Consider the following 22,793-nt stretch of genomic DNA (forward strand, 5'->3'; position numbering starts at 1 on the left):
GGGGCGGAGCCGCCGCTATTTACATAAAGGGCGAGCCAGCCGGGCCCGCGGAACTCGGATCGCCGGGCCCCGCCCCCGGGGACCTGCGCAGGCCGGGCGGGGGCGGGCCGAGGGCGCCCTCCGGGGGCGGGGTCCGCGCTGAGGCCAATCCGCGGCCCCGGGTAGGACGGGGGCGGGACCTCAGCCAGCGTGAATATGCACGAGGCGCTGCAGCCCCGCCCCCGGCCTCACCTGCTCGCACCTGGCCGCAAGACTGGCCGCCGCGCCCAGTGTCCCGCCGCCTCCCCGAGGAAGAAGTAGTTCCCGAAACGCGCAGCCGCCCACGGCCACCTCCCAGGCCCGACTGCGGAGAGGAGCGGTGCCTCCCATAACCCGGCCCCGAGCGCGGAGGGAGGGGCATGGCCGGCCCGCTCTGCCTGGGAGCGCCCGGCCCAATCAGAGACGGTGGCCAGCGGACACAGGGCCACGTTTCTGGACCCAAGGGTGAGGTGGCGTGAGGACGGGGGCGTCGCCGCGAGGCACCGCCCATCGGGGCCGGCTCCAAGCCGGGACCCCCTCCTCCGAGTCCCTGCTTTGGCTGGCAGGCGCCCGGGGCCCCAGGGACGGCCACAGCAACCGGAGTTTTCAGCACAACGAAGGAGGGGCTGGAGCGACGGGCGGGGCGCTGAGGCCAGGCCCCAGGCCGGGAGTATCCGGCGCGCTCCCCTCCATCGCAAAGCTCGGAGAGCGTGGAGAGCGCGGGGTTCAAGCCACACGCCCATGGCGCCTCTCTGCCCGGACCCGGTGCGCTCGGGGAAGGGCCGATGAAGCGCCGGCCGCCCTCCCTGGACTGCCCTTCATAAAGCCAGGCTGACCGCAGGTGACTTCTCGGCCCCTCCGGCCCCTCTCCTGAGAAAGGCGCGGGGTCGCGCTCCCGCCCTCCCGCGGGCTCCTCTTGGCTGTCACACCAGAGAATGGAGGGATCTCTGCAGGAGGGCAAAACAGACGAGGGTCTGGGGGCGAGTCCCACACACAACGGGACGGGATGGAGGTGTGCGCCCCAACAGCGGGGCGGGGGGTACTTGTCCAGTATATCCAGCCACGGAAGAAAAGCGATCTAGTTTTTAATAGCTATGGCTTTGGCGCTATCGCGTGAGCAGGCACCCTCTTGTTGAAAGGCACAGAGTCCTCTTCCGCCCCACCCAGCTGGGCCTCAAGAACCCAGCGCTGAGGTCCACAGGGATCACCGCCAGGGCAGCCGTCTCAGCCCCGGGGCTTGGGGGGGCTTGGAAGTGCTGCCGAACCAGACGGTGGGGCTCCAGGCTCAGGCCAGCCCCTGCAGCTCCTGGGGGTGGCAGGCTGTGAGAGTGTCCCTGAGAGTAGGCAGTTCTAGTCCCCCCAGGCAGGCCCCGGGCCCTGCCAGAGCTGGTCAGTGTCCTAGGTCCCTGGGCAGCGTGAAGTCCCTGAAGCTGTAGAAGGAGATGTCTCCGTGATCCACCAGGGCAAAGATCAGAGGAACGTCCCCGCTCTGGTAGGACAGCCGCTTGAGGGTGCTGAGGGCTGGAACTGGCTCATCAAATCTGCAGGGATAAAGGCTAGACTGAGACCTGGGTCGCTCACCCACAGGCTCTGAGACCCAGCCCTCTGTGGTTCCCAGAGAAGGGAGACCAGGACAGCAGTGGGGAGAGAGGCCTGGAGCCCTCCTGTCTGCAAACTGCATGGCTCAGGTAAGTTCGAGAGAGACCCAGCGTCCTGGTCGGGCAGGGCGCCAGGAAGAGTGAGGTCCTCACTGAGCTCAGGACCACGTGGACAGGAGAGAATACCCCAAAATGCCAGGACAGGGCTGAGGACTGGTGAGCTTGGCCTCCTATGGCACCAACTGGCTGTGCAGTGTCACTTTGGCCACATAATCTCTGGACCCGTCAGGGACTGGCAGATGGTCCGGGTGTGGAGAAGAGGTCCACCTGGTTTGCACGAGAATTGGCAGCAGCCTGGGGCCGTGCTCGCTGGTCTCATACCCACTGATGCACATCCGGGCGTAGGGCCTGCCAGGGTTCTTCTTTCGGAAGGCGGCCACGGCGTCGGCCTGGTAAACGTCAAAGCTGATTTCCAAGCCCCCTGGCTTCTCCAGCAGCCTGAGAAAAGCGTGAGAACTTTAGGGACTCTCCTGCTCCACCCTTTCGCTCCCCCAGTTCCAGGAAGCAGCCCATGCAGGGGAACTGAGGTCCTGCTGTGAAGTGCCACTGGAGGGGTCAGGAGAGGCTCAGCTGCCACCTCCCAGCCCTGGGGGTACATCCATCCTGTCTCACTCCTCCCTTTCCCCTAGACACACAGAGTATTAGCCAGGTAGGGAGTCCCTGGAACGATCCCCCAGCTCATACCCAACTTGAAGAGTCAGATCCCAGCGGCCAGCTCCTGCTGGCAGCCAGAGCACTGTGGAGATGGGCACTGCCTGGGAACTCACCGGGCACCTCCGTCGGCAAGGTGTGTCGTCTGCAGCACAGAGATTTGCTGGAGGACTGTGGCTACGGGACAGTAAAAACAGGGCAGTTGGGAGGGGAGTCAGTCATCTACAGACTCCCCTGGCAGTTCTCCATCTGCCATCTAGAGGAGGGTCTCCAGATTTAGCAGGTTTGTAAAAGTGAGGTATGTCCCACGTTGTTTATTGAAATAGAACTGACTGGGCTCCCCTAGTTACTCCAGTAAGGGTTGTAAGTGGCTCTGACTCCATTAATACCATTCTTGCCCTGTTAAAACAGCGATTTTCAACCTGCTCTCTCAGCACACTAATTAGGTATAATTTCGATGCATTCACACGGATGGCTATTGTGTTGGCTGTTGTCATTTTTAACTTTGACCATCTAGGGGAAGCGGTCTTGCAGCACACCAGCTGAAAGCGCAGTTCCGGTAGTCCCCCGTCCTTAACGCTGCAGGGCGCACAGGAACCCTCCCTCTCATTGGCCACCGCACCGCGTTCCCTCCAACGGCTGGGAGAACGGGGGTCGCGAGTGGGTGGCAGCGCCATCCACACACACCTAGTGAGTGACGTTACGGATGTGCTCGTAGTTTTCGCTCCTCCTCCCCTCTGGCACTGACTTGCCCTCTAAACCTTCCCTCACGGGTCCTTCTGCTGCCTCCCAGGAGGAAGGACTGTCTTTGAGGGCTCCACCCCTCGGACTGCTCTCCCCCCTCCTCTTTCTTAAGCCTCAGTCAGTCGTGGTCAATCCATGCCCCGTTCAAAGTCTTGTGATTCCTTAGCTGCCAGTGGCCTGTGGGGCTCAGGCAGGGTACCTGGGGAATCTGCCTGGCCAGGACGCAGCAGGGGGGTGACAGGCTGGTCCCACAGGTGTGGCGGGTGGCTCTGGGTCTGCTGCAGGTGCCGTCTCCGTAGCAGCTGCTTGTACTCCCGCCAGCTGGAGCAGCGCTGCACCTCGGGATCCGCGTTCACGTCCTCCTGGAAGTGCTGGGCCTCTGCCTGTTGCTCCCGCTCCCGTCTGGAGAGCTTCTCCTTCCGCTGGTTCAGCCTCCGGCACCAGGACTCGGCATCTGTCTCCCGCCCCGCAACATTGGCCGGGAGCAGCTCCGGGGCTGGGGCCGGCAGGAGGGTGTGGCGGCTATCTGAAGCCACGTTGGGGAAGGAGATCTGCTCAAAGTTCCAGCGCGGCTTAGAAGCCCCCTGCAGCCCGTTCTCTACTTTGCCACTTTCCTGGCTGCACCCCACCACCTCCCTGGCCAGGCCAGGGTAGGGCGCCAGGGACCCTACAAGCTGAAAGGAGCCCGCTGGGCCCTTTACGGGGCTCGACTCCTGGGGCTCCTCCTCTGGGCATCGGCTGCTCTGGTTGCGGGGAGGAGGGATGGAGGTTGTCAGGCTCTCGGGTGTCCCATCTACCCAGTGCAGGGGGTTCTCCAGGGCCTTGGGCTTCTTATTAACGGACCTGAGGGGCATGTGGAAGAAACACAGCACATCTGCCCCTGATGGCTGAGGCGCACACATCCTGCGTGTTCTGCTGCCCCCAAGAGCCTGCACAGCGCCGCCCAAGCCCAGCTCTTCCATGCCACCCCGCATTCTGCACGGCCCCGAACACCGGCACTTCCTCAACCGCTCTGCCCCCCAGACCTCCCCGGGTGGTGGCCACGTGGGCAGCCTTACCGAGAGCTGGAGCTCCTCCTCTTCCTCTTGCCATTTTGACTCTCCAAGCACTGGGCACTGCTGTCCAAGTTCAGCTGCCTCTCGTAAGGGGACAGGATGGAGCTGTGGGGTGAGAGTGAGGTGGGTGACAATCTCCCTTCTCCACCTGGTGCTCCAGGCGGAGTTTGGGAGGGACTGGCCCAGCACACAGTCAGTGGGCCGGGGTCACAGCCATACTCAAGGGCTAAGGCCCCGCGCAGACCTGCCCACGGGGCACATGGGGGCGGCCACAGGGGCCTGCCCGTGCGCCTCTGCTCAGGCCTCCAGGTCTCACCCACGGCACCTTCGACCGAGTCTTCCTGGAACCAGGGCTCCTGCAGAGCCAGCAACAAATGATTAATCACTGACTAGAAAACTTGGAAAATACAAGAAGTAAAAATGAAAATAAAACCCATGGACACCACTGAAGCACTTATTTTTCTTTAAAGGGGGGTTGCACTGCGCTAGGCGCTATGCTAAACGCTGGGCCCCAGCCACGTCACCTTGGGCAGCTCACTTGACCCTTGGAATGTCAGTTTCTCTGCTGGCAGAACTGCAGGGTTCGACATGGCCATTAAGACCCCTTCCAGCTTCGAATCTGAGTCAATGGGTGTGCCCTCTGCTGATGAATGAGCCCCCTACTCTCTTTGGTGGGCAGGGAGACGGGCCCGATAAGCCCTTGGCTTTGGTCACTCCTAGGCAGGCAAGAGACCTGTTTCTCACACTAAACTGGAAAAACAGAACTGTCTGGGGCACGGCGGTCTCAGTCATTTCCATCACCACAGGCTGGTTTTCCAAAACGCGACCACAAGCCTAGGTGAGACAGCTCCCTTCAGAGGCGCTGCCTTCCCCATCTCCCCACCCTCGGTGTCAGAACAGGCCTCGTTCTGCAGCCAGGCGCCACCGTGAGGCCCCTTTAGGGCCTGTCCTCACCCAGCGATTCTTCCTGTGTCCTGGGGTCCCATTCTCCACCTGGTGCTCGGAGGAGAAATCTGTTCCAGCCCCACCTTGGTGGCCTTGCCTGCCCATGCAGCCTGCGCCGGCTGGCACTGCAGGCCAAACCCTGTGGTACCCCTCACCCCACCAGCATTGGCTTTCCTATCCCAGTTTCCATCAGACAGTGATGGGCACCTCCTACGGATTTCCAGGTGCCATCTTCTAGCCCCCACTGAAAGCAGAGTGAAAGGACGAGGGAGGGGCTGCCTGGGGGAGCTGTGGGGTGGGGGTGGCACCATACGCGCACCCCCCCCCATTGGCTAGGGCAAGCCTGTCCCCTTGTGCCAGGGCAGCCACACCCCTGCACCATTTGTGTTTCTTAAAAACACCGTACTGACTGCCTCTCCATGTCTCTTTCCTAACCGGAGTGTCACGCCGCTTGCGATCCTTTTGTTTCCATCAGTAACGTATTAGGGACGTCACTGCCCGTCCCTATGGCATTCTTCCTGCCGTGATTTTTTTTTTTTTTTTTTTTTATGGCTGTAAGGCTGCACTGTTCAGTATGGTAACCACTAGGCATGAACTATTTAAGTTAAATTTGAACCCATTAAAATTATATTAAAAATTCAGTTGCACGAGCCACATAATTAGACAGTATAAACGCAGGACATTTTCTTTACCACAGAAAGTTCTACTGGGCAGTGCTGTTCTAGGGGACAGACTCCTCGCGTGGCCGTGCCCTCTGTGTTGAACTCATACAATGTTTCCAAGTTCACTGAGTTCACTGGCGTTTTGTGTAAGATCCCCACTAAGTCCAAGTTGTCTGGGGCAGCGGTTTTGCTCCCTGCTATTCTTCGTCAGCGAGCACAGGGCCTGGCACCGAGTAGGTAGTCAGTAAACACCGCTGAGAGAACGGACGAATGAGCACTCTCACAGGTGAACTGACACACACACGTGACTGACTGTTCCCTTAGCACATGTTCCAACTGCAGAAACTAAAGCCTGTCCTATACTGGGAAACCCCAGAGGCTGTACCAGTGTCTCCTCCGACTATGACGGCCTCTGTGGATCTCAGCACTGCCGGGTTACTAAGGCATGACCTTCAGAGGCCCAGCAGGGCAGAACATCTAACCCAGAAGAGGAACGTTAAATTCTACTCAACTGCTAGCTCCTCACCTGGCCCTTCATGCCTGCACTCAGCAAACCTGCTCGCACACCCGCTAAGTGCCAGGCCCTGTCCCAGTACTACATCTCCATGCTCACAGTGAGCTGCAGATGCTCAATCCCTTTCCGTGCAGCCAGGAGATGGGGCTCCATTTGGTAACCCAGGATAAGCTGAAATGACCCAGACTGTCCCAACGTGCCTCTCCAGAGAGCCTTTCCAGCAGAGGCCCCCAGCCCAGCCCAGGGGGCTGCAGCTCCGGGCAAGGGCTCTAGGGAAGCAGAGGCCACCTTCTGCTTCGGGCCAAGTCCCCCAGGCCCCAGGACCAGACAGACAGGAGGGGAATGGGATAGGGATTTACCTTGGTTGGAATCGTCGAACCACATAGCCCAGTCTCTTCAGGTGGCTGAAGACCTCAAAAGAAAAAACAAAAACGAACTAAATGTTATACACCCACTTGTGACAATATCCCATTTTCTCCAAACAGAGGCCATTCCCCCACCCACCCCCAGATTCCGAAGCCTGGGATTGGCAGGACCACACTCCATCGTAAGCACTCTCCCCAAACTAAGGTCTCAGTATGAACTCCTTTCTCTTGCTCACCTTACTTGGCACAAATGACATATAGCAACTCCTTGATATAAATGCAAATCCCAAAAAGCTGAGAGCCGATGGGTCAGGCCTAAAACTACATCTTAAAAATATATTTTGTTAACTAAAGCTCATCAAGAGTGAAGCTCCTGACTACAGTGTGGACAAGAGGGTGGCAGAAGGGGCTGGACACCTCACTGCCTGCTCCACAGAGAGGGGTGGGGTGGGAGCGGTCTCTGGTAAAGAGCCCCAGGTCCGCCCTCCTGTCCCCATGTCCCCGTCACAGAGATGTCTGCAGGCATACCCCCCATCTTGCTTGATCCCTTGGCAGCCTTCAACATGGCTGACCATCTCCTCCGTGACAGGCCTTCTCTTAGTTTCTGTGATGCCACCTCTCCGGGTTTTCCTCCTATGTTGCCAGACACTCTCCAGTCTGTGTTTCTGGTCTCTCAGCTCCCCCTGACCTCCTCACGTGGGAGCGACCTAGGTCTCAGGTGCGGCCCTCCACTCTGGCCACACAGCCAGACAGTCCCCGGTTTCAAATACCACCCACGTGCGCGTAATGTTCCCACTTCTGTCTCTAGCCCTGGGCCTCCCCCCCACCGCTTTGTCTTCTTCCTCCTTCTGCTTGCTGGCTGATCATCCACTGCCGCCACTGGGACATGAGCCCCACGACCGCAGGGCCCTGCCTGGCTCGTAGCCCTAGCACACGGCTCTGTGCCTAGCACCCGCGGGTCCTTGTGAGTCCTAACAGTCTCAGAGGATGGGCGGCCCCCCTCCTGAGAGAGGGTGACGGATACCTGGTACTGCAGGAAAGTCACGGTGTCCTCAGTCAGCAGCAGCTGGTAGGCCTCCTGGAGGGACAGCGGCAGCTCTTGGTGGAAGAGCTGGATGGAGCCCTGGCAGTGGGGCCAACAGTTCAACCTGCAAATCCCGCCTGCAGTGGCGCTGCCAGTGGGGTAACCTCCTGGCTCTGGTATCTGTGCCCCTCCATCCCGCCCCGCAAGTATCACAGCAGGAACGCTGCCCACCGGGAAGCGCGGTGCAGCGCCAACACTAACAGACTGCACTGCCTGCTTTCCGTCTGCCATTCCGGTCTTTTGCTCTGCAAGCTGAGGTTACAAGCTCCCTCCGTGTTTTTACCCAAGAACAAAAAGCAATCCCTGAATACTCAGTTGGCGATGCTTTTTATAAAAAACAAAAAAACTCAACACCCCTCTTCCGGATCCTGGGGCCCAGCCCGTGCCCACCGTCCCGGGGCCCCACTCACACACTCCAGCAAGTACAGCGCCTCCTCGGGGTGAAGCCGCTGCCGGCCCTGCTCGGAAAAGCCCATGGTCTGCCAGAACTTACCCTGCGCGGGAGCCAAAGCGCGACTCACACCGGGGCCGGGGAGGCAGAGAGGGCGTTCCCCGGCCCGAGCCCCGCCGCTCACCGCAGGGGACGACAGCTCCACGATCCCCGCTTCCGGTCTCCATTCGGCGGCGACCAAGCTGCCCCTGGCGAAGAGGGGATTGGGGTCCGCCTCAGTCTACCTGGAAGTCTACGGGGTGCGTCCGCCCCGCCGCCCAGGATCCCGCCCCCGGCCCCGGCCCCGGCCCGGCCCAGCCCAGCCCGCCCGGCTCACAGGCGCTCCACGCGCTCCTCCGCCAGCAGCCGCCAGAGTTCCTCCCGGCACAGGCGCAGCCGCTCGGCCTGGGCCGCCGAGCCGTCGGGGAGGAGGTCCTTGGGCCCATACGAGCGCTGGGGCAGCTTCTGGGACCGCGAGCGGGCGGCGAGGAGTTCCCGGGAACTGGGGAAGCGGGAGACGCGGGGTCACAGCCGCGCACCCAGGGCCGTCTGGGCCCCCGGCCCCGCCCCCGCGCCCACCGCACGGCCCCGCCGCTCCCCCAGGCCGCGCCGCGCCGCACCTGAGCACGCGCCCGGCAGGAACCTCCACGCTCGCGAGGTCCGGCTCGGACGCCATGGGGCCGCCGCCGCGCCTGCGCGCGCACCGCCCATGCCCCGCCCGCCGCCGGAACTCCGCGCGGCCCTAAAGCGGGCCGATCCCTCCGCGCCTCTGGGCTCCGGGTCCGCCCGCCGGCTCCCGCCTTCCTCCTGTCCCGGCCCCCAGCGCGGGCTTGTGCCTCGACTCCGGGGGCAGAGGGGTTGCGGGTCTCCGGACTCGCAGCGGCTTCCCTGTACTGTCCCTAACCCTCCTCCGGGCTGCTCACTAGTAAGACCCGAGGACACTGGCGTCTGAAAGCACAGCAGGAACAGCCCGACGCTGTGCCTCCTCCGCAGTCCTGGGCCGCTTGAGTCGCGGCCGTCTGGCTGGGCAAGGACGCAGGCCGAGGGGCTTTAGGAAAGGGAACGCGGGGGGTGCCCGAATTCCAGCTTCGCAAACCGAAGGCCCCCGGGAGATGTCAGGTCCGGTCTGGGGAAGTTCGGGTTCCCTTCAGGGTCTTCCGTTAGGCCCCGTCCGAGGGGTCTGGAAGGCAGGTTTCGAGCACCCGGGGGCAGGCGGCGCTGTCCGGCCTCCGGTGGTGCTGAAGCGCCACCCCAGGCCGTCATTAGCACCTCCTCGAGGCTGGGGTCCAAGCTGCCGCCACCGTGGGCCGCTCCGATACCGTCCACTAGGTGGCACCCTTGCTCCAGTCTGTGTTCTGCGCGTCGACGCTGGCGGAGGTCACTGCGGGAGCCCCACGGGGGACAGGGGGCAAAGAAGGGGTGCTTCCCGAGTCTCGGTTTTCAGACCCCTTCACATCGAGTCTTCTCTCCCACCCAGTCACAAACCCTTCGGCTCAAACTCTAGAGCCCCAGGTAGTCTCGGGTCCGCAACTGGAACTCAGAGGGCACAGGCTCTTGACCCCCACACCCCGCGCTTCACCTGGGCGCATGCGCAGACCGGCCAGCTTCTCCGGTCCGCCGGGGGCGATGGGGGTGGGGCCTGGCGCGGATGGGGGCGGGGCCGCCGGCGCTGACTGACAGCCCGACTGCGCGGCCGGGACGGTTCCTCCGCTCCCGATCCGGCGGGAGGGAGGGGGGAGGGGCGGGATTTCCTGCGGGAGGCGCCGAGCCGGCCTTGGAAAAGGAGGAGGAGAAAGGGGGTAAGGGGGGGCAGCGGGAGCCACGGTCCTGAGTGCCAGGGACCGCGCAGGGCCGACCGGACCCCCTGGCGGGGCGGCTGGGAAAGGTGAGCCTGCGGGGCCTGAGCTGGGGGTCAGCACCCTCGAGGGCGGGCGCAAACTAACTTTTCCTGCGGGGTCTGCGGACGCCTCCGTCTCTTTGCTCCTTCCGTCCTCTTTCGCGCCCCCTTATTTCCGAGCTCCCGCATCAGCCCCTCCGGCGCTTGGCCCACTCGGTCCCTCCCGCCGCTTTGTTCCCCTGGTCGGCCTGGCCGGGGTTGGGGTTGCGGGTTTGCGCGGCCCTGGGCGAGCATTCCGGGGGGCGGGGGACGCCTGCCCGACCCCAGGCACTGCCAGGGGCGCCCTCCCCCAATGTCGGCCGCGGGCCATGAGAGAGGGAGTACCGTCTGGGCTGGGCTTGGGACGTTTTGGGAGTGAGGGTCCCCAGCCAGAGCCCCAGGCCTGCCGGGTCTCATGCCGCAGGGCTCAGGCAATAAATCCGTGTCACTGAGGAACTGAGGCAGGCTTTTCTGCCTTGAAGTTGGGGCTCTGGGCCTCAGGTTCGGGCTTGAGGGGCTCAACAGCCCCCTTTGCCAGCGGTGCCCCAGCTCCTGCCTCTGATCTCTGCCCAGCTGCTTCTCCATCCCGCACAAGGGGTGAGGATAGGTCAGCAACAGGTGCTGCAAAGCCTCGCTGTCCAGCAGGCAGACCCCTGCCAGAAATGGGGGGCCAGAAGCTCCCCACTCCACTCTAAATTCATAAGGAGCCCTGCGGCGTCCGGGGCAGCCACCTTCAGCAGGGAGCGACCCTCCCGTCTGCCTGTGCATAACCGTCGCAGGCCCCGCCTCCTGGCCCGCCAGTTGTCCGTGGGTGTCAGCCCCTTGGGCTGTGGAGAATAGGCTGCTGCCCAGCCTGCCCCAGGTTGAGGTGCTGCCAGGTGCCCTGGGGCCTCCGTGACTCAGCCTCCCCCACCCAAGGTGCCACCCCTCCCCGCTCCAGATATTCCTCCTGCAGGGTGGCTCTGTTCCCGCTTTGAGTGGCTCAGCTCCTCCCCTGATCCGAAGCCCAGCCAGGGTGGCTGGGGGGCTTCCTGGAGGCCCTGCCCTGCTCTGCGTCTGGGACCTCTGCAGGCGCTGGCCTAGCTCTCAGCTGAAGCCCTGCGCCTTTTCCAGACCCCCGAGACCTGCCCGCCGCTGCTGTTCCAGGCCCGAGGGAATGCTGGCTGCTGTCCGCGTGGGCACCCGTGCTCCTGAGCCACGCCGGGAAGGTTGGCGTGCCCAGTCCCAGCCCAGCCCAGGGCTGTCAGAGGCTGCATGCTGCTGTCTGTCCAGATTTCCAAGCAGCCTCCACCCACCCTCCGAGATCTGCTTTCCTGCGTGTGGCTGCAGCTCATGAATTGCCTTGTTGGGGTGCCTGTCAGCGCCTGACGGGAACCCACTGTCTGAGACACCGGACGCACTCCCCCAGGACGCCTGGCCCGCCACGGGCGGAGGCATGGCACCCTGACGCCTGGGCTTAGACCTGTGTTTGTGCCTCTCTCCTGGGCTCCGCAACCCAGAGCCCAGCCCAGGGACCAGGATGGGTCGTGAACAGGACCTGATCCTTGCCGTCAAAAATGGAGATGTGACTGGAGTGCAGAAACTGGTGGCTAAAGTCAAGGCTGCAAAGACGAGTGAGTACTTGATGGGGTGACTGTCCTGCTGAGACCCTCTCCTGAGTGCTCAGGTTGCAGAGAGAAGACTGGGGGGTCACTGTCATTGGGGGACTTGGGGTGGTAGAACTGTCTTGTTCTGTACAAGGAGTGCCTCTGTGTGGGAGAGCAGAGGACGTTGGGTCCCCCGTGCTGTGTGTCTTAGGCAAATCCCTTTACCTCTCTGGGGCTCAGTGTCCTCACCTGTAAAAGGGTTGACGTGCATTCATTCAAATCTGTTCGAGTGCACGTATGTGCCAGGCTGTGTTTGTCCTAAAGCACTGGGTCTCCCAGTGAATGAAACAAACCGGAATTCCTGCCCTGCTGGCGTTTTCCTCTAGCAGGTGGTTTTCAGATTGTTCCCTGGGGCTGCGGAGTTTCTGACAATGGGTTGGGAAAGACGAAACAGATAGAGGCACCCCCGCACGCCCCCACCCCGCGCACACTCCTCTTGCGCCTGTTGCTATGTGGAACTCAAGGGGACAGGTCAGTGTCCATCCTGGGATACCCGGAGAGAGTGCCACACCCTATAGCCCAGAGGTCCTCTCTCCGTTGGGGTCTCACAAAGAGGTTCCCAGGAAGTGGGGCTCACATATAGGCCACCCATGCAAGGAGGCCCCTTAAACCCTGTCCAGTAGCTACTGCTGACAGGGTTATAGGGGCTCTGTGCATGGGTGGCCATATGTGAGCCCCACTTCCTGGGAACCTCTTTGTGAGACCCCAAGGAGAGAGGACCTCTGGGCTTTAGGGTGTGGCTCTCCGGGTCATCCCAGGAGGACACTGGACCTGTCCCCTTGAGTTCCTATAGCAACAGGAGCAAGAGGAGTGTGCGCTCACCACACGGGTGGGGGGTGCTGGGGTCTAGCCCCAAGACACCCCTTGGCTACTTGCAAGCATCTAATTATCCCCACCCACACCTGCTCATGTGGGTGCCAGAAGGAAGAACTTTAAGGGCCTAGGAACCAGAGGCTCCCTTGCACAGCAGGGCGGGAGCCCCAGGGCAGAGGGAGATGGAAGTGTGGGTGCTTCAGAGGTCCCTGGAGGCGCAGGAGCGGGAGCCGCTCACCCTTCTCCCCTCACCTCTGTGTTGTTTTTGGCTACCTGCCCGGTGGGGCCTTGGTTGAGCTGCCATTGGCCTCACAGCCCCGAGGCCTCAAAGTGAGGTCCTAGGGAGGACAGGCGGGTGGGGTCTGGTGGGTGCTGGTGGGAGCCTCACAGCTGGGCTTGTGAGCTCCCGGGGAAATGTCCGTGGGGGAGGCAGTCCCTTCCCTGAGCCCCCGAAGGGCCTTGCACAGAGTGGGCACAGGCGCAGAGGGACAGGTTCCTGGGACTCCTCGGCAGGCCCTGGCACGGTGCCTCCCTTCCCGGTCCTCTGAGAAGCTGGGGAAGCTAGTGACCGAAAGGAAACCACAAGGTGACATTTGCAGGCCCTACCGCTCACGACCTGTGGTGCTCCCCTTCGTTCCCTGTCGCCATGTTCACTTTGCACGTGGGGTCGCTGACAGGGAGCCCAAGGTCCCCCAGCCGTTGTGTGGCAGGTCAGGGATAAGCCTGCGCCCTCCCGCCTGAGCTGCCACACTTGGCTGCCCGTGGGAATTGCCTGGGACTGTTCTGAACGTGCCGCCTCCCTCGTCTCCTCGCCCTGGGATTAAATCAGCACAGAGAGCCTGGGACCCCGCAAGTTAGTCCCCCAGGCGGCTGGAAAGCAGCTCTCAGGAGGGAGGCTGGGAGCTCCTGCCACGCACCACGAGGGGGGTGGGGGGCAAGGAAACTGCCAGAGGGCGGTGTCCGGGCTCCCTCCCCTTGTTTTCTGGGGGGTGCTTTCTAGCTGGCCAAGGAGAGGTACTCCCTCAGCTGCCCCATTCGATGTCTGGTCCCTGGGCCCGGCGAGCCCTGCCCACCCAGGTCCTCTTCAGGGAGCAGGTGGCTGGGAGGAGGGGGTGCAGCCCTGGCTTTGCCCCTGGCCCTCCCCCTTCCTTCCCCCATTCCCCTTTCTGAGCTGTCTCCTTCTCTGACCAGAGGAAATGGAGGGGGTTGGGGGTGGCCCGCTGAGTTCACATCCTCTGCCCGAGCCTAAGTCAGGAGGCGCCCTCCCACCCCCAGGGCCAGGCCGGGAAAGAAGGTTGAGCTGCAGGGGCAGCGCCTGGGGCCGTGCCAGAGCCGGGACCCTCCGCCCTCCCACCAGGTCCCGGTGCAGTCACTGGTCACTGCGCGCCTCTCCCCAGCCGCCTTTCCGGCCATTGTTCTGGGAAGAACAGAGCCACCCAGCCTGGCCCGGCCCCTGTTCCTGTCTCTTCTGTCACATTGTCCTGTCGCTGCATGGAGCGGGTGCGCCTCACCACCCCGCTGCCCCATCCCAGGCTGTCCAGGTGGGCAGCAGGTGGAGGGACTTCCTGTCCCCCTCCTGGTGACCTCGTCGTCCTCACGGAGGCTCAGAGAGGCTCCCAGCCAGGGAGGCGCATCTGAGGCAGGTGCTGCCAGCTTCCCCTGCCCTGAGTGGCTCTGTGTGACCAGGGGGCTCGCGGAGGCCTGGGCTACCTGGGCCGCTTCCCGGCACCCCCCCCCCGCCCCGTCCTCACCTCTGAGTCACGCCTTGGTTCTGTATTTACAGCTTCAGCAGTGGCATCGTTTGGCTCGGCCCTAAAAGTAGCTGTCCCCGCCCTCCCCGTCCCACGCTCATCCCTGCGGGGTTGGTCCCTCCCTGTTGGAATGAGGCCCTGTCTGGCTGGGGTATTCGGGGGCCCACCAGGGCCTGGGGGCAGGCCTGAACCAGCATGCTTGGCACCCCGCCTGCTTGGGTTGAGCTGGGCCTCCTGCTTCCCTGCAGGGGTGGGTTCCAGCAGGAGGCCAGAGCCACCTGTGACAGGGAACCCCCGCCCAAGAACACTCATCGGGGCACTTCCGGTGCCCTGGCGCACGTGCGGAACACACCTGCGTGACTCCTGCTCCTGAGGGATGAACCGGCGTCTTGCACATGCCTCTCGAGTCCCCCGCCTGGGGCCTGGGGATGCAGACAGAGGCCAGTGGGGGACTGTTCCAGCTTTTGCTGGGGGACAGCCCCTTGGTGCTGTGGGGCGCGGAGCAGGGCTCGTGCCCGCCTTTTGCGTGCTGGCAGAGGTGCTTAGCCTGGTGAGCGGGTTCTGTGACCGGCCCGTCGTACAGAAGAGGACGCTGAGCCTGAGAGGTTCAGTGACTTGCCCAAGACCCCACAGCTAGTACATGGCAGCACTGGGGCGTAATGGGAGCTCTCTGACACCACCTTCTCCACCCTGCTCCGTTCAGGGATGGCGCCGGGCCGGGCACAGTGGCCCTTGAGGCCAGCCCTGGCATCTGCCGCTGTGTCCCTCTCCTCCCTCCCCAGCCCCCTCGGCCCCGCGGGACAATGAGACTCGTTCCCTGGCCCGCTCAGGCAGGAATGCTAACCATGCGCTCGTGGGCCTGCCTATCGAGGGCACGGCATGCCAGTCCCCCTCCCCGCCCCCTTGGCTCTATAAACGGGCTGGGCTGGGGGCCCGGGAACGCTAGGCCACGGCTGCAGCAGCTCCCCGTGCCCGGTGCCCCCGAGCCGCTGGGCCAGCGGGCCAGGACGCGGGAGGGCCATGGGGCAGGTGCTTTCCTGCACACCAGGAGGTCAGCTGCGTTTGGGGCGTGGGGGAGCACTGGGTTAGGGCGCAGCGGAGGGCGGGTCTCGCGAGGGTGCCCTGATGCCTCCTGCTCTGTCCCCAGAGCTCCTCGGCTCCACGAAGCGACTCAACGTCAACTACCAGGATGCTGACGGGTGAGCGTGAGCCCCGTCCCCCCGGGAGCTGTGCGAGGGGACGGCCTGCAGCCTAGAGCCCCTTCCGCTCTCAAACATGGCCTCCGAGTGTGTGGAGAGCTCTGGGCCCTGCCCGTCTGGGACGGGAGGGAGGAGTCCTGCCCCTGAGGGAGGGGAGGGGCCCTGTTGCCTCTCTGAGGGGCCTCCTTGGGTCAGATTCCTGCTGGGCCCCCTTTTCTCCCCAGAGGACAGGAGCCCTCGGGCTCCTGCTCCCACGGCCCCCTCCCCTGGGCCGGCCAGACAAACAGGCCTCTCAGCCCAGACACTGAGCCCTTTCATGCTGTAGCCCGGCCGCTCTGCGCTCCCACGGCAGGGCTGGCGGTCGGGGGCTGGGGGGGCGCAGTGGGCAAGTAACCCAGCCCTGCCAGCCCCCAGGACGGGTCTGGTGTGCAAGGCAAGGACTTGGGGGGCAGGGAGCTGCTCACTGTCATCCCACTGTGTCCTGTCCACGCCAGATTCTCCGCTCTCCACCATGCCGCCTTGGGGGGCAGCCTGGAGCTCATAGCCCTGCTGCTGGAGGCTCAGGCCACCGTGGACATCAAGGACAGCAATGGTGAGACCCCAGCGTGCCCCCCACCCAGACCCGTGGCCGGAGCTTGCTTCTGCTCCAGCGTAGCCATGCCGATAGGGGTCGGCGCAGCTTCTCTGGGCTCGCAGACGCTTCCCCTCTTCAGTCTTCGTGGCCTTGTGGGCTAGTGGGTGGCACTGACATCCAGTTTCCAGAGTTGCCGTCGTTGTCATGGTGTCCCCAGGTCACGCATGGTGGGCAGGGTGGCATTCGGGCTTCAGTTCCGTGGAGCCAGTCCTTTTCTTGACCAAGCCCACGCGAAGCTGGCATTGCTCCCGTGGGGCCTGCCTCCCGCCCAGTGGGGGCGGCCCCTGACCCCGGTCCCACACCGTCCCAGGACCTCCCTCAGCGCCCCCGCCCCCTCTGCAGGCATGCGCCCACTGCACTACGCGGCCTGGCAGGGCCGGCTGGAGCCCGTGCGGCTGCTGCTGCGGGCCTCCGCGGCTGTCAACGTCGCCTCTCTGGACGGGCAGATCCCGCTGCACCTGGCTGCCCAGTATGGCCACTACGAAGTGGTACGTGAGCCCGCCTGCCCGCAGGGCTGCTGGGCCGGGGCTGGGGCTGGCCAGGCCAGACGCCTCACTCAGCTCCCCACTCACCCCCAGTCAGAAATGCTCCTCCAGCATCAGTCCAACCCCTGCCTGGTCAACAAGGCCAAGAAGACCCCCCTGGACCTGGCCTGCGAGTTTGGGCGGCTCAAGGTGAGGCCGGAAGCCCTCAGTGGGGCTGGGCTCTGGGCATCTGGGGGTTCTCGAGCGGAGGCTCCACCGGGCGCCCGTTGCTGCAGGTGGCCCAGCTGCTGCTGAACAGTCACTTGTGTGTGGCCCTGCTGGAGGGGGAGGCCAAGGACCCGTGTGATCCCAACTACACCACGCCTTTGCACTTGGCTGCCAAGAATGGCCACAGAGAGGTCATCAGGTACCCAACCGCTCCCCCCACCCTCACTTCCTCGTCCCCTTCCTGTGGGACCGGCACTGTCCCCCCGGTGCCCTGCCCTGCTGCCCTCTTCACCTTTACCCTGGATCGCTCTCCCTCGCCTCCAGCAACGGGCTTCCTCTCCCGCCCCCGCCGCCCTGGTGACTCCCCTCCCCGCCACAGGCAGCTCCTGAGAGCGGGAATTGAGATCAACCGCCAGACCAAGACGGGCACGGCGCTGCACGAGGCCGCGCTGTACGGCAAGACCGAGGTGGTGCGGCTGCTTCTGGAGGTGTGTGTGGGCGCCCGGTCACCCCGCAGGTGCACGCCAACCCTGCTGGTGCCGGGTCCGAGACCCGCCGCGAAGGGGCCTCCCCTGCGAACACGGTGTTTTGCAAGTACGGTGGCTGCGTGGCTGGAGAGCAGATGGACCTGGTTCGAGCCCCAGTTCTGCCTCTTACTAGCCGGGTGACCTTGAGCTCGTCCTTGACCTTGTCTGCCATTTTCTCATCTGTAAAGTTTGAAGATAGTACCTACCTCCTGGGTAGTTGTGAGGGTTGGGGGAAATGACAGGCCACGTGCTCAGTGCACGCTCACTCTGCACGGTGTCCCCAGGGCGGGGTGGACGTGAACATTCGGAACACGTACAACCAGACGGCACTGGACATTGTCAATCAGTTCACCACCTCCCAGGCCAGCCGGGAGATCAAGCAGCTGCTGCGGGGTGAGTGTATGTGGGAGACCCAGCCCGGGGTCCCCACTCCAGGGGTGCCTGGAAGTGGAGCAGGAGCAGGCGTCACACTCCTGGGTCTGGGGCTCGCCGGGGTCAGTGCTTGGGACTGATGAGGCAGGGACGTTGGGGAGGGCCATGGAGGGGACCGTCCTAAGGACCCGGAGGTGACACTGGTCCTCCCCCTTCCCTTAGAGGCCTCAGGGATCCTGAAGGTTCGCGCACTCAAGGATTTCTGGAACCTCCACGACCCCACTGCCCTCAATGTCCGGGCGGGGGACGTCATCACGGTGAGGCCCAGTGCGGATGTCCCTTTGTGAACACTTCCCCGGGTGCCCGCTGTGGGTTAGGCCCCGTGCCGCGGTCTTTGTGTGTGCTGTGGCATTGGCTCCTTCCGCTGCAGGGAAGGGTGCCTCACCTTTCCCTTCTCAGGGATGACAAAACCGAGGCCTAGCGAAATTACTGTGACTTCTCAAGGCCACAGAGCTCACAAGCAATGGAGCTGGGATTTGAAGCTGGGCCGACTCCAGGACTGCTGGAGGCACACAGAGGACTGGGCTGCGTGCCGGCGGCAGGGGCAGAACTGTGGGCTGACTCAGGCGTCAGAGACCAGCTTCGCGGGGCGGGGCGGGGGTGAGGAGCTGGGCCGCCGCTGTGAGGCTGGCTGCCGCCCTTGCTCGGTACAGGAAGCCAGCCTTGCCTCCCGCCGCCCGTCTGCTGCAGGTGCTCGAGCAGCACCCCGATGGCCGCTGGAAGGGGCACATCCATGAGAGCCAGCGGGGCACGGACCGTGTGGGCTACTTTCCTCCCGGCATTGTCGAGGTGGTCAGCAAGCGGGCGGGCACCCTCACATCCCGCCTCCCCGCTGTGCCCACCCCCCTGCGCCCCAGCTTCTCCCGGACACCGCAGCCCCCCGCTGACGAGCACCTGCACCCTCTGACCTGCGGCCAGCTTCCGCGCGCGGGCCTGAGCCCGGACAGCCCAGGTACGTCCTCCTGAAGGGCAGCACTGGGCACCAGGGCGGGCATCGGGCTTTGGCAGGCTGCCAGTCGGCTGTTGGCAAGGCCAGCTGGGGCTCTGACCCCTTTGCTTCTGCCCCCGCAGCAGGTGACAGGAACAGCGTGGGCAGCGAGGGCAGCGTGGGCAGCATCCGCAGTGCTGGCAGCGGGCAGAGTTCCGAGGGCACCAACGGCCACGGCACTGGGCTCCTTATTGAGAATGCCCAGGTAGGAGGGGGAGGGGTTGGCATGGGGGAGGGGGAGGGCGAGGGCCTACCCTCCTGCTGCCACTTCTCCGAACACTGAGTCGGCCCTTTCCTGTCCCCAGCCGCTTCCGTCTGCTGGAGAGGACCAGGTGCTGCCAGGCCTGCACCCCCCGTCCCTGGCAGGTAGGAAGGGTAAATGGGGCCTGGATGGGCTAGGAGAGGCTCGGGTGGGGAGGCCCAGGGCTTGGCACCCCTTCGTCCTGCCACCCGATTCCATCCCTCTCCCTCCTTGAAGACAACCTGAGCCACCGCCCTCTGGCCAACTGTCGCTCTGGGGAGCAGCTCTTCACCCAGGACGTGAGGCCGGAGCAGCTGCTGGAAGGGAAGGTGTGGCTCCCACTGGGGACTGGGCTGCGGGCCCCGGGTGGGGGTCAGATGGGCTTCAGGATGGACTTAAGTCCCTGCGCAAGCCAGGACCCCGGGCGCCGCTCTGGGCCCCTCCTCACGAACGGGCCTCTGGTAACTTTGGCCCTGCCCTGCCCTGCCTCAGGACGCGCAGGCCATTTATAACTGGCTGAGTGAGTTCCAGCTGGAGGGCTACACCGCCCACTTTCTGCAAGCTGGCTACGACGTACCCACCATCAGCCGCATGACGCCTGAGGTAGGTGCCCCTGCGGAAGGGCAGTGGAGGGTCCGGCGGGCAGAGGAGGGGCCTGATGGCACCTCTCTGGGTGGCAGGACCTGACAGCCATCGGGGTGACCAAGCCTGGGCACCGGAAGAAGATTGCCTCAGAGGTCGCCCAGCTCAACATCACGGAGTGGCTGCCCACCTACGTGCCGGTGAGTGGGCGCCGGCGCGGGCTCCCGGCCACGGCCGTGGCGTCGGGGCCGGCTCTGACCGCCAGCGGTGCTCCCGCAGGCCGACCTGCTGGAGTGGCTGTGCGCGCTGGGGCTGCCGCAGTACCACAAGCAGCTGCTGAGCAGCGGCTACGACTCCATGGGGCTGGTGGCCGACCTCACCTGGGAGGAGCTGCAGGAGATCGGTGTCAACAAGCTGGGTGAGCGCCGACCGCCCTGGGGCCTCTCGCTGGGGGCCCACATGCCTCCGAGGGTCTTCAGGACCTTTTCAGAGTCCAGGCCCGGAAGAGAGAACGGGGTTCCAGAGAGACTAGGGTGACCTTTCCAGCCCCAGCTAACCTGCCACCCGTATCCCCCCCTCTTAGGTCATCAGAAGAAGCTCATGCTGGGGGTGAAGCGTCTGGCTGAGCTCCGGCGGGGCCTGCTGCAGGGGGAGGCCCCAGGCGAGGGCAGCCGCAGACCGGCCAGGGGCCCGGAGCTCATGGCCATCGAGGGGCTGGAGAACGGGGACAGCCCCGCTGCGGCGGGCCCACGCCTCCTCACGTTTCAGGGCAGTGAGCTGAGCCCCGAGCTCCAGGCAGCCATGGCAGGGGGTGGCTCTGAGCCGCTGCCCCTGCCCCCGGTCCGCTCCCCAAGCCAGGAGAGCATCGGAGCGCGCTCACGCGGGTCTGGTCACTCACAGGAACAGCCTGCCCCCCAGCCCAGCAGTGGGGACACCAGCACCCCACAGGAGAGGAACCTCCCAGAGGGCACAGACAGACCTTCTAAGCTTTGTTCCCCACTTCCTGGCCAAGGGCCTCCCCCTTATGTTTTCATGTACCCCCAGGGCTCACCCTCCAGCCCAGCCCCTGGGCCACCTGCGGGGGCCCCCCGGGCCTTTTCGTACCTGGCTGGCTCCCCTGCCACTCCTCCGGACCCGCCTCGGCCCAAGCGCCGGTCCCACAGCCTGAGCCGCCCCGGCCCGACGGAGGGGGACGTAGAGGCAGAGGCCGAAGGGCCAGCGGGCAGTGCGTTGGGCAGCTATGCCACCCTCACTCGGCGACCAGGACGCAGCGCCCTAGCCCGGACCGGCCCCAGCCAGACACCAGGTCGAGGGGCTTCCCGCAGCCAGTCCTTTGCCCTCCGGGCCAGACGCAAAGGCCCCCCACCACCTCCCCCAAAGCGCCTCAGCTCTGTCTCTGGCCCCACCCCGGATCCACCTCCACTAGATGGAAGCCCAGGACCCAAAGAGGGGGCCACAGGTCCCCGAAGGCGAACGCTGAGTGAACCAACTGGCCCATCGGAGCCCCCTGGCCCGCATGCCCCAGCTGGCCCCACATCAGACACAGAGGAGGAGGAGGGTCCAGGGCCTGAGGGGACACCCCCATCTCGGGGCAGCTCAGGGGAAGGGCTCCCGTTTGCGGAGGAGGGGAACTTGACTATCAAGCAACGGCCGAAGCCAGCTGGCCCCCCATCTCGGGAGACACCTGTGCCCGCCGGCCTGGAGTTCAACCTCACGGAGTCAGACACTGTCAAGCGGAGGCCCAAGTGCCGGGAGAGAGAGCCGCTGCAGACGGCGCTTCTGGCCTTTGGAGTGGCCAGTGCCATGCCCATCCCCTCTGTGCCCCTGCCCTCCCAGACCCCCAGTGAGTCCCCCCTGGCTTCTCCCAGTCCTCCTCAGCCTGACCCTAACAGCCTTCCAACTCCAGGAGCGCCAGTCCCCCTTTTTCCCAGCCCCCCATCCCAGCCTCCCGTGCCCCCTTGCCCTGGGCCAGCTGCGGAAAACCCAGCAGGCGGTCGGCGGCATGGGGAGCCGGGACCCCCAGCTCCACCCGCTGCCCTCATCAAGGTGCCCGGAGCAGGTATGGGGCAGGGCCTGCGGGGCCGGGCGCTGTTTGCAGGGCTTGTCCTGCGCCGTCGAGTCACAAGCCAACCCTCCTGTCATGCAGGAACGGCCCCCAAGCCAGTGTCCGTGGCCTGCACCCAGCTGGCATTTTCTGGCCCTAAGCTCGCTCCCCGACTAGGCCCCCGCCCTGTACCGCCCCCAAGGCCGGAGAGCATGGGAGCTGCAGGCTCGGGCCGGGCCCAGCAGAGGCTGGAGCAGACCAGCTCGTCCCTGGCAGCTGCACTGCGGGCGGCGGAGAAGAGCATCGGCGCTGAGGAGCAGGAGGGGTGAGGGGTGCTGGGCGCAGAGGGGCGGGAGGTGGCGGCATGGGGACAGCCCCTCCCACTGCCTCTTTCTGGGGGTCCTGGGACCGTTGGGAGACAGGTGTCACAGGTAGATCCTCAAGCTGGGGGGCCCCTGTTGGGATGGCAGGAGCCCAGGTTTTGGAGTCGCCTAGAGCTGACCTGCAGGGAATATAGTGGCTGCCACTGAAGAGGCGCCTGAGTCTGGGCGGATCATTTCCCCTTGGAGCCCCAGAGCACTAACGTGAGAGGCAGGGGCAGGGACACCTACTGACCCAGGAGGCTGTGAGGCCCAGTTCTCAGGAAGTTTGGGCTCCAACCAGGTGCTCGGTAACCGCGCCTGTGCCCAGGGCCAGCGGGGTGAACCGAGTTTTGCTGACCTGAGCCTGTCCTTCCCCCTGCAGCGCCCCCAGCACCTCCACCAAGCACATCCTGGATGACATCAGCACCATGTTTGACGCCCTGGCTGACCAGCTGGATGCCATGCTGGACTGAGCCAGCCTTCGGCAGTGCCCACTGCCTCTGCCCCAGTGTGGAAGCAGCTCCTGCCATCCGATCGGGGTCCCTCCTGCTGCTCCAACCAGTGGCTGTCAGCACTGCAGTTCTTGGGGGGGGGCGGGGGGAGGCACTTCCATGGGGGCCCAAGGGAACTTGTCAGAACCTGGCATCTCAGTGAAAACCCCCTCCCTATGTATAACCTGAGCAGAGAGCCCCTTCCCCCCCCCCACCCCGCTTGGACAGAGACCCTGGGGAGGAAGATGGTGCAGAGCTCCTAGGGTGTGGTCTCTGGCCCCCCCTCCCCCAGTGTCTCAAGTTCCTGTGCCAAGGTCCCCTTGCCACCGGCTGTGCTGTTCTGGGGCTGAGTCTGGCTGGATCCCCACCGGTGTACATAGGACACGTAA

General features: G+C 64.4%; 2 protein-coding genes across 6 annotated transcripts; one reads left to right on the forward strand and one right to left on the reverse strand.

The window, feature by feature from the left end:
* Window positions 1-1,086: 1,086 nt before the first annotated feature.
* On the reverse strand, window positions 1,087-9,710 carry TSEN54 (tRNA splicing endonuclease subunit 54). 5 transcript variants are annotated; one of them, XM_090290671.1, is made up of 11 exons: window positions 8,747-9,710; window positions 8,464-8,628; window positions 8,272-8,335; window positions 8,107-8,190; window positions 7,637-7,760; window positions 6,607-6,659; window positions 4,130-4,231; window positions 3,271-3,914; window positions 2,444-2,504; window positions 1,998-2,114; window positions 1,087-1,559 (listed from the first exon to the last, which is right to left on the reverse strand). In XM_090290671.1, the coding sequence occupies exons 1-11, from the start codon at window positions 8,835-8,837 to the stop codon at window positions 1,409-1,411; spliced, it is 1,656 nt and encodes a 551-aa protein (XP_090146797.1). In that variant the 5' UTR covers window positions 8,838-9,710; the 3' UTR covers window positions 1,087-1,408. The 5 variants fall into 5 exon arrangements, with proteins under 5 accessions (XP_090146797.1, XP_090146796.1, XP_090146800.1 ...); XM_090290670.1 differs by having other exon boundaries at window positions 7,637-7,816; window positions 8,747-8,835; XM_090290674.1 differs by having other exon boundaries at window positions 7,637-7,690; window positions 8,747-8,834.
* A 183-nt stretch (window positions 9,711-9,893) lies between these two features.
* CASKIN2 (CASK interacting protein 2) lies at window positions 9,894-22,508 on the forward strand. The gene is made up of 20 exons (XM_090290679.1): window positions 9,894-10,011; window positions 11,116-11,615; window positions 15,360-15,411; window positions 15,906-16,003; window positions 16,388-16,533; window positions 16,624-16,719; window positions 16,806-16,936; window positions 17,117-17,225; window positions 17,549-17,657; window positions 17,859-17,953; window positions 18,387-18,648; window positions 18,768-18,889; window positions 18,990-19,050; window positions 19,163-19,254; window positions 19,418-19,528; window positions 19,606-19,707; window positions 19,787-19,925; window positions 20,091-21,566; window positions 21,654-21,876; window positions 22,296-22,508. Exons 2-20 carry the CDS (start codon window positions 11,522-11,524, stop codon window positions 22,384-22,386), a joined length of 3,609 nt encoding a protein of 1,202 aa, XP_090146805.1. The 5' UTR covers window positions 9,894-10,011; window positions 11,116-11,521; the 3' UTR covers window positions 22,387-22,508.
* Window positions 22,509-22,793: the final 285 nt, after the last annotated feature.

Source organism: Furipterus horrens, unplaced genomic scaffold, assembly GCF_987537825.1.
Source record: "Furipterus horrens unplaced genomic scaffold, mFurHor1.1.pri manual_scaffold_11, whole genome shotgun sequence".
Classification (NCBI taxonomy): domain Eukaryota; kingdom Metazoa; phylum Chordata; class Mammalia; order Chiroptera; family Furipteridae; genus Furipterus; species Furipterus horrens.

Coding starts and splice junctions, on each gene's coding strand:
- TSEN54 (XM_090290670.1), bottom strand. CDS start 8,802: ATGGCGTCCGAGCCGGACCTCGCGAGCGTGGAGGTTCCTGCCGGGCGC. Junction 8,629..8,746: donor CCTGCCGGGCGCGTGCTCAG/GTGCGGCGCGGC, acceptor CCGCTTCCCCAG/TTCCCGGGAACTCCTCGCCG. Junction 8,336..8,463: donor GAGGAGCGCGTGGAGCGCCT/GTGAGCCGGGCG, acceptor CCTCTTCGCCAG/GGGCAGCTTGGTCGCCGCCG.
- CASKIN2 (XM_090290679.1), top strand. CDS start 11,522: ATGGGTCGTGAACAGGACCTGATCCTTGCCGTCAAAAATGGAGATGTG. Junction 17,226..17,548: donor TGGTGCGGCTGCTTCTGGAG/GTGTGTGTGGGC, acceptor CGGTGTCCCCAG/GGCGGGGTGGACGTGAACAT. Junction 19,255..19,417: donor AGCAGCTGCTGGAAGGGAAG/GTGTGGCTCCCA, acceptor GCCCTGCCTCAG/GACGCGCAGGCCATTTATAA.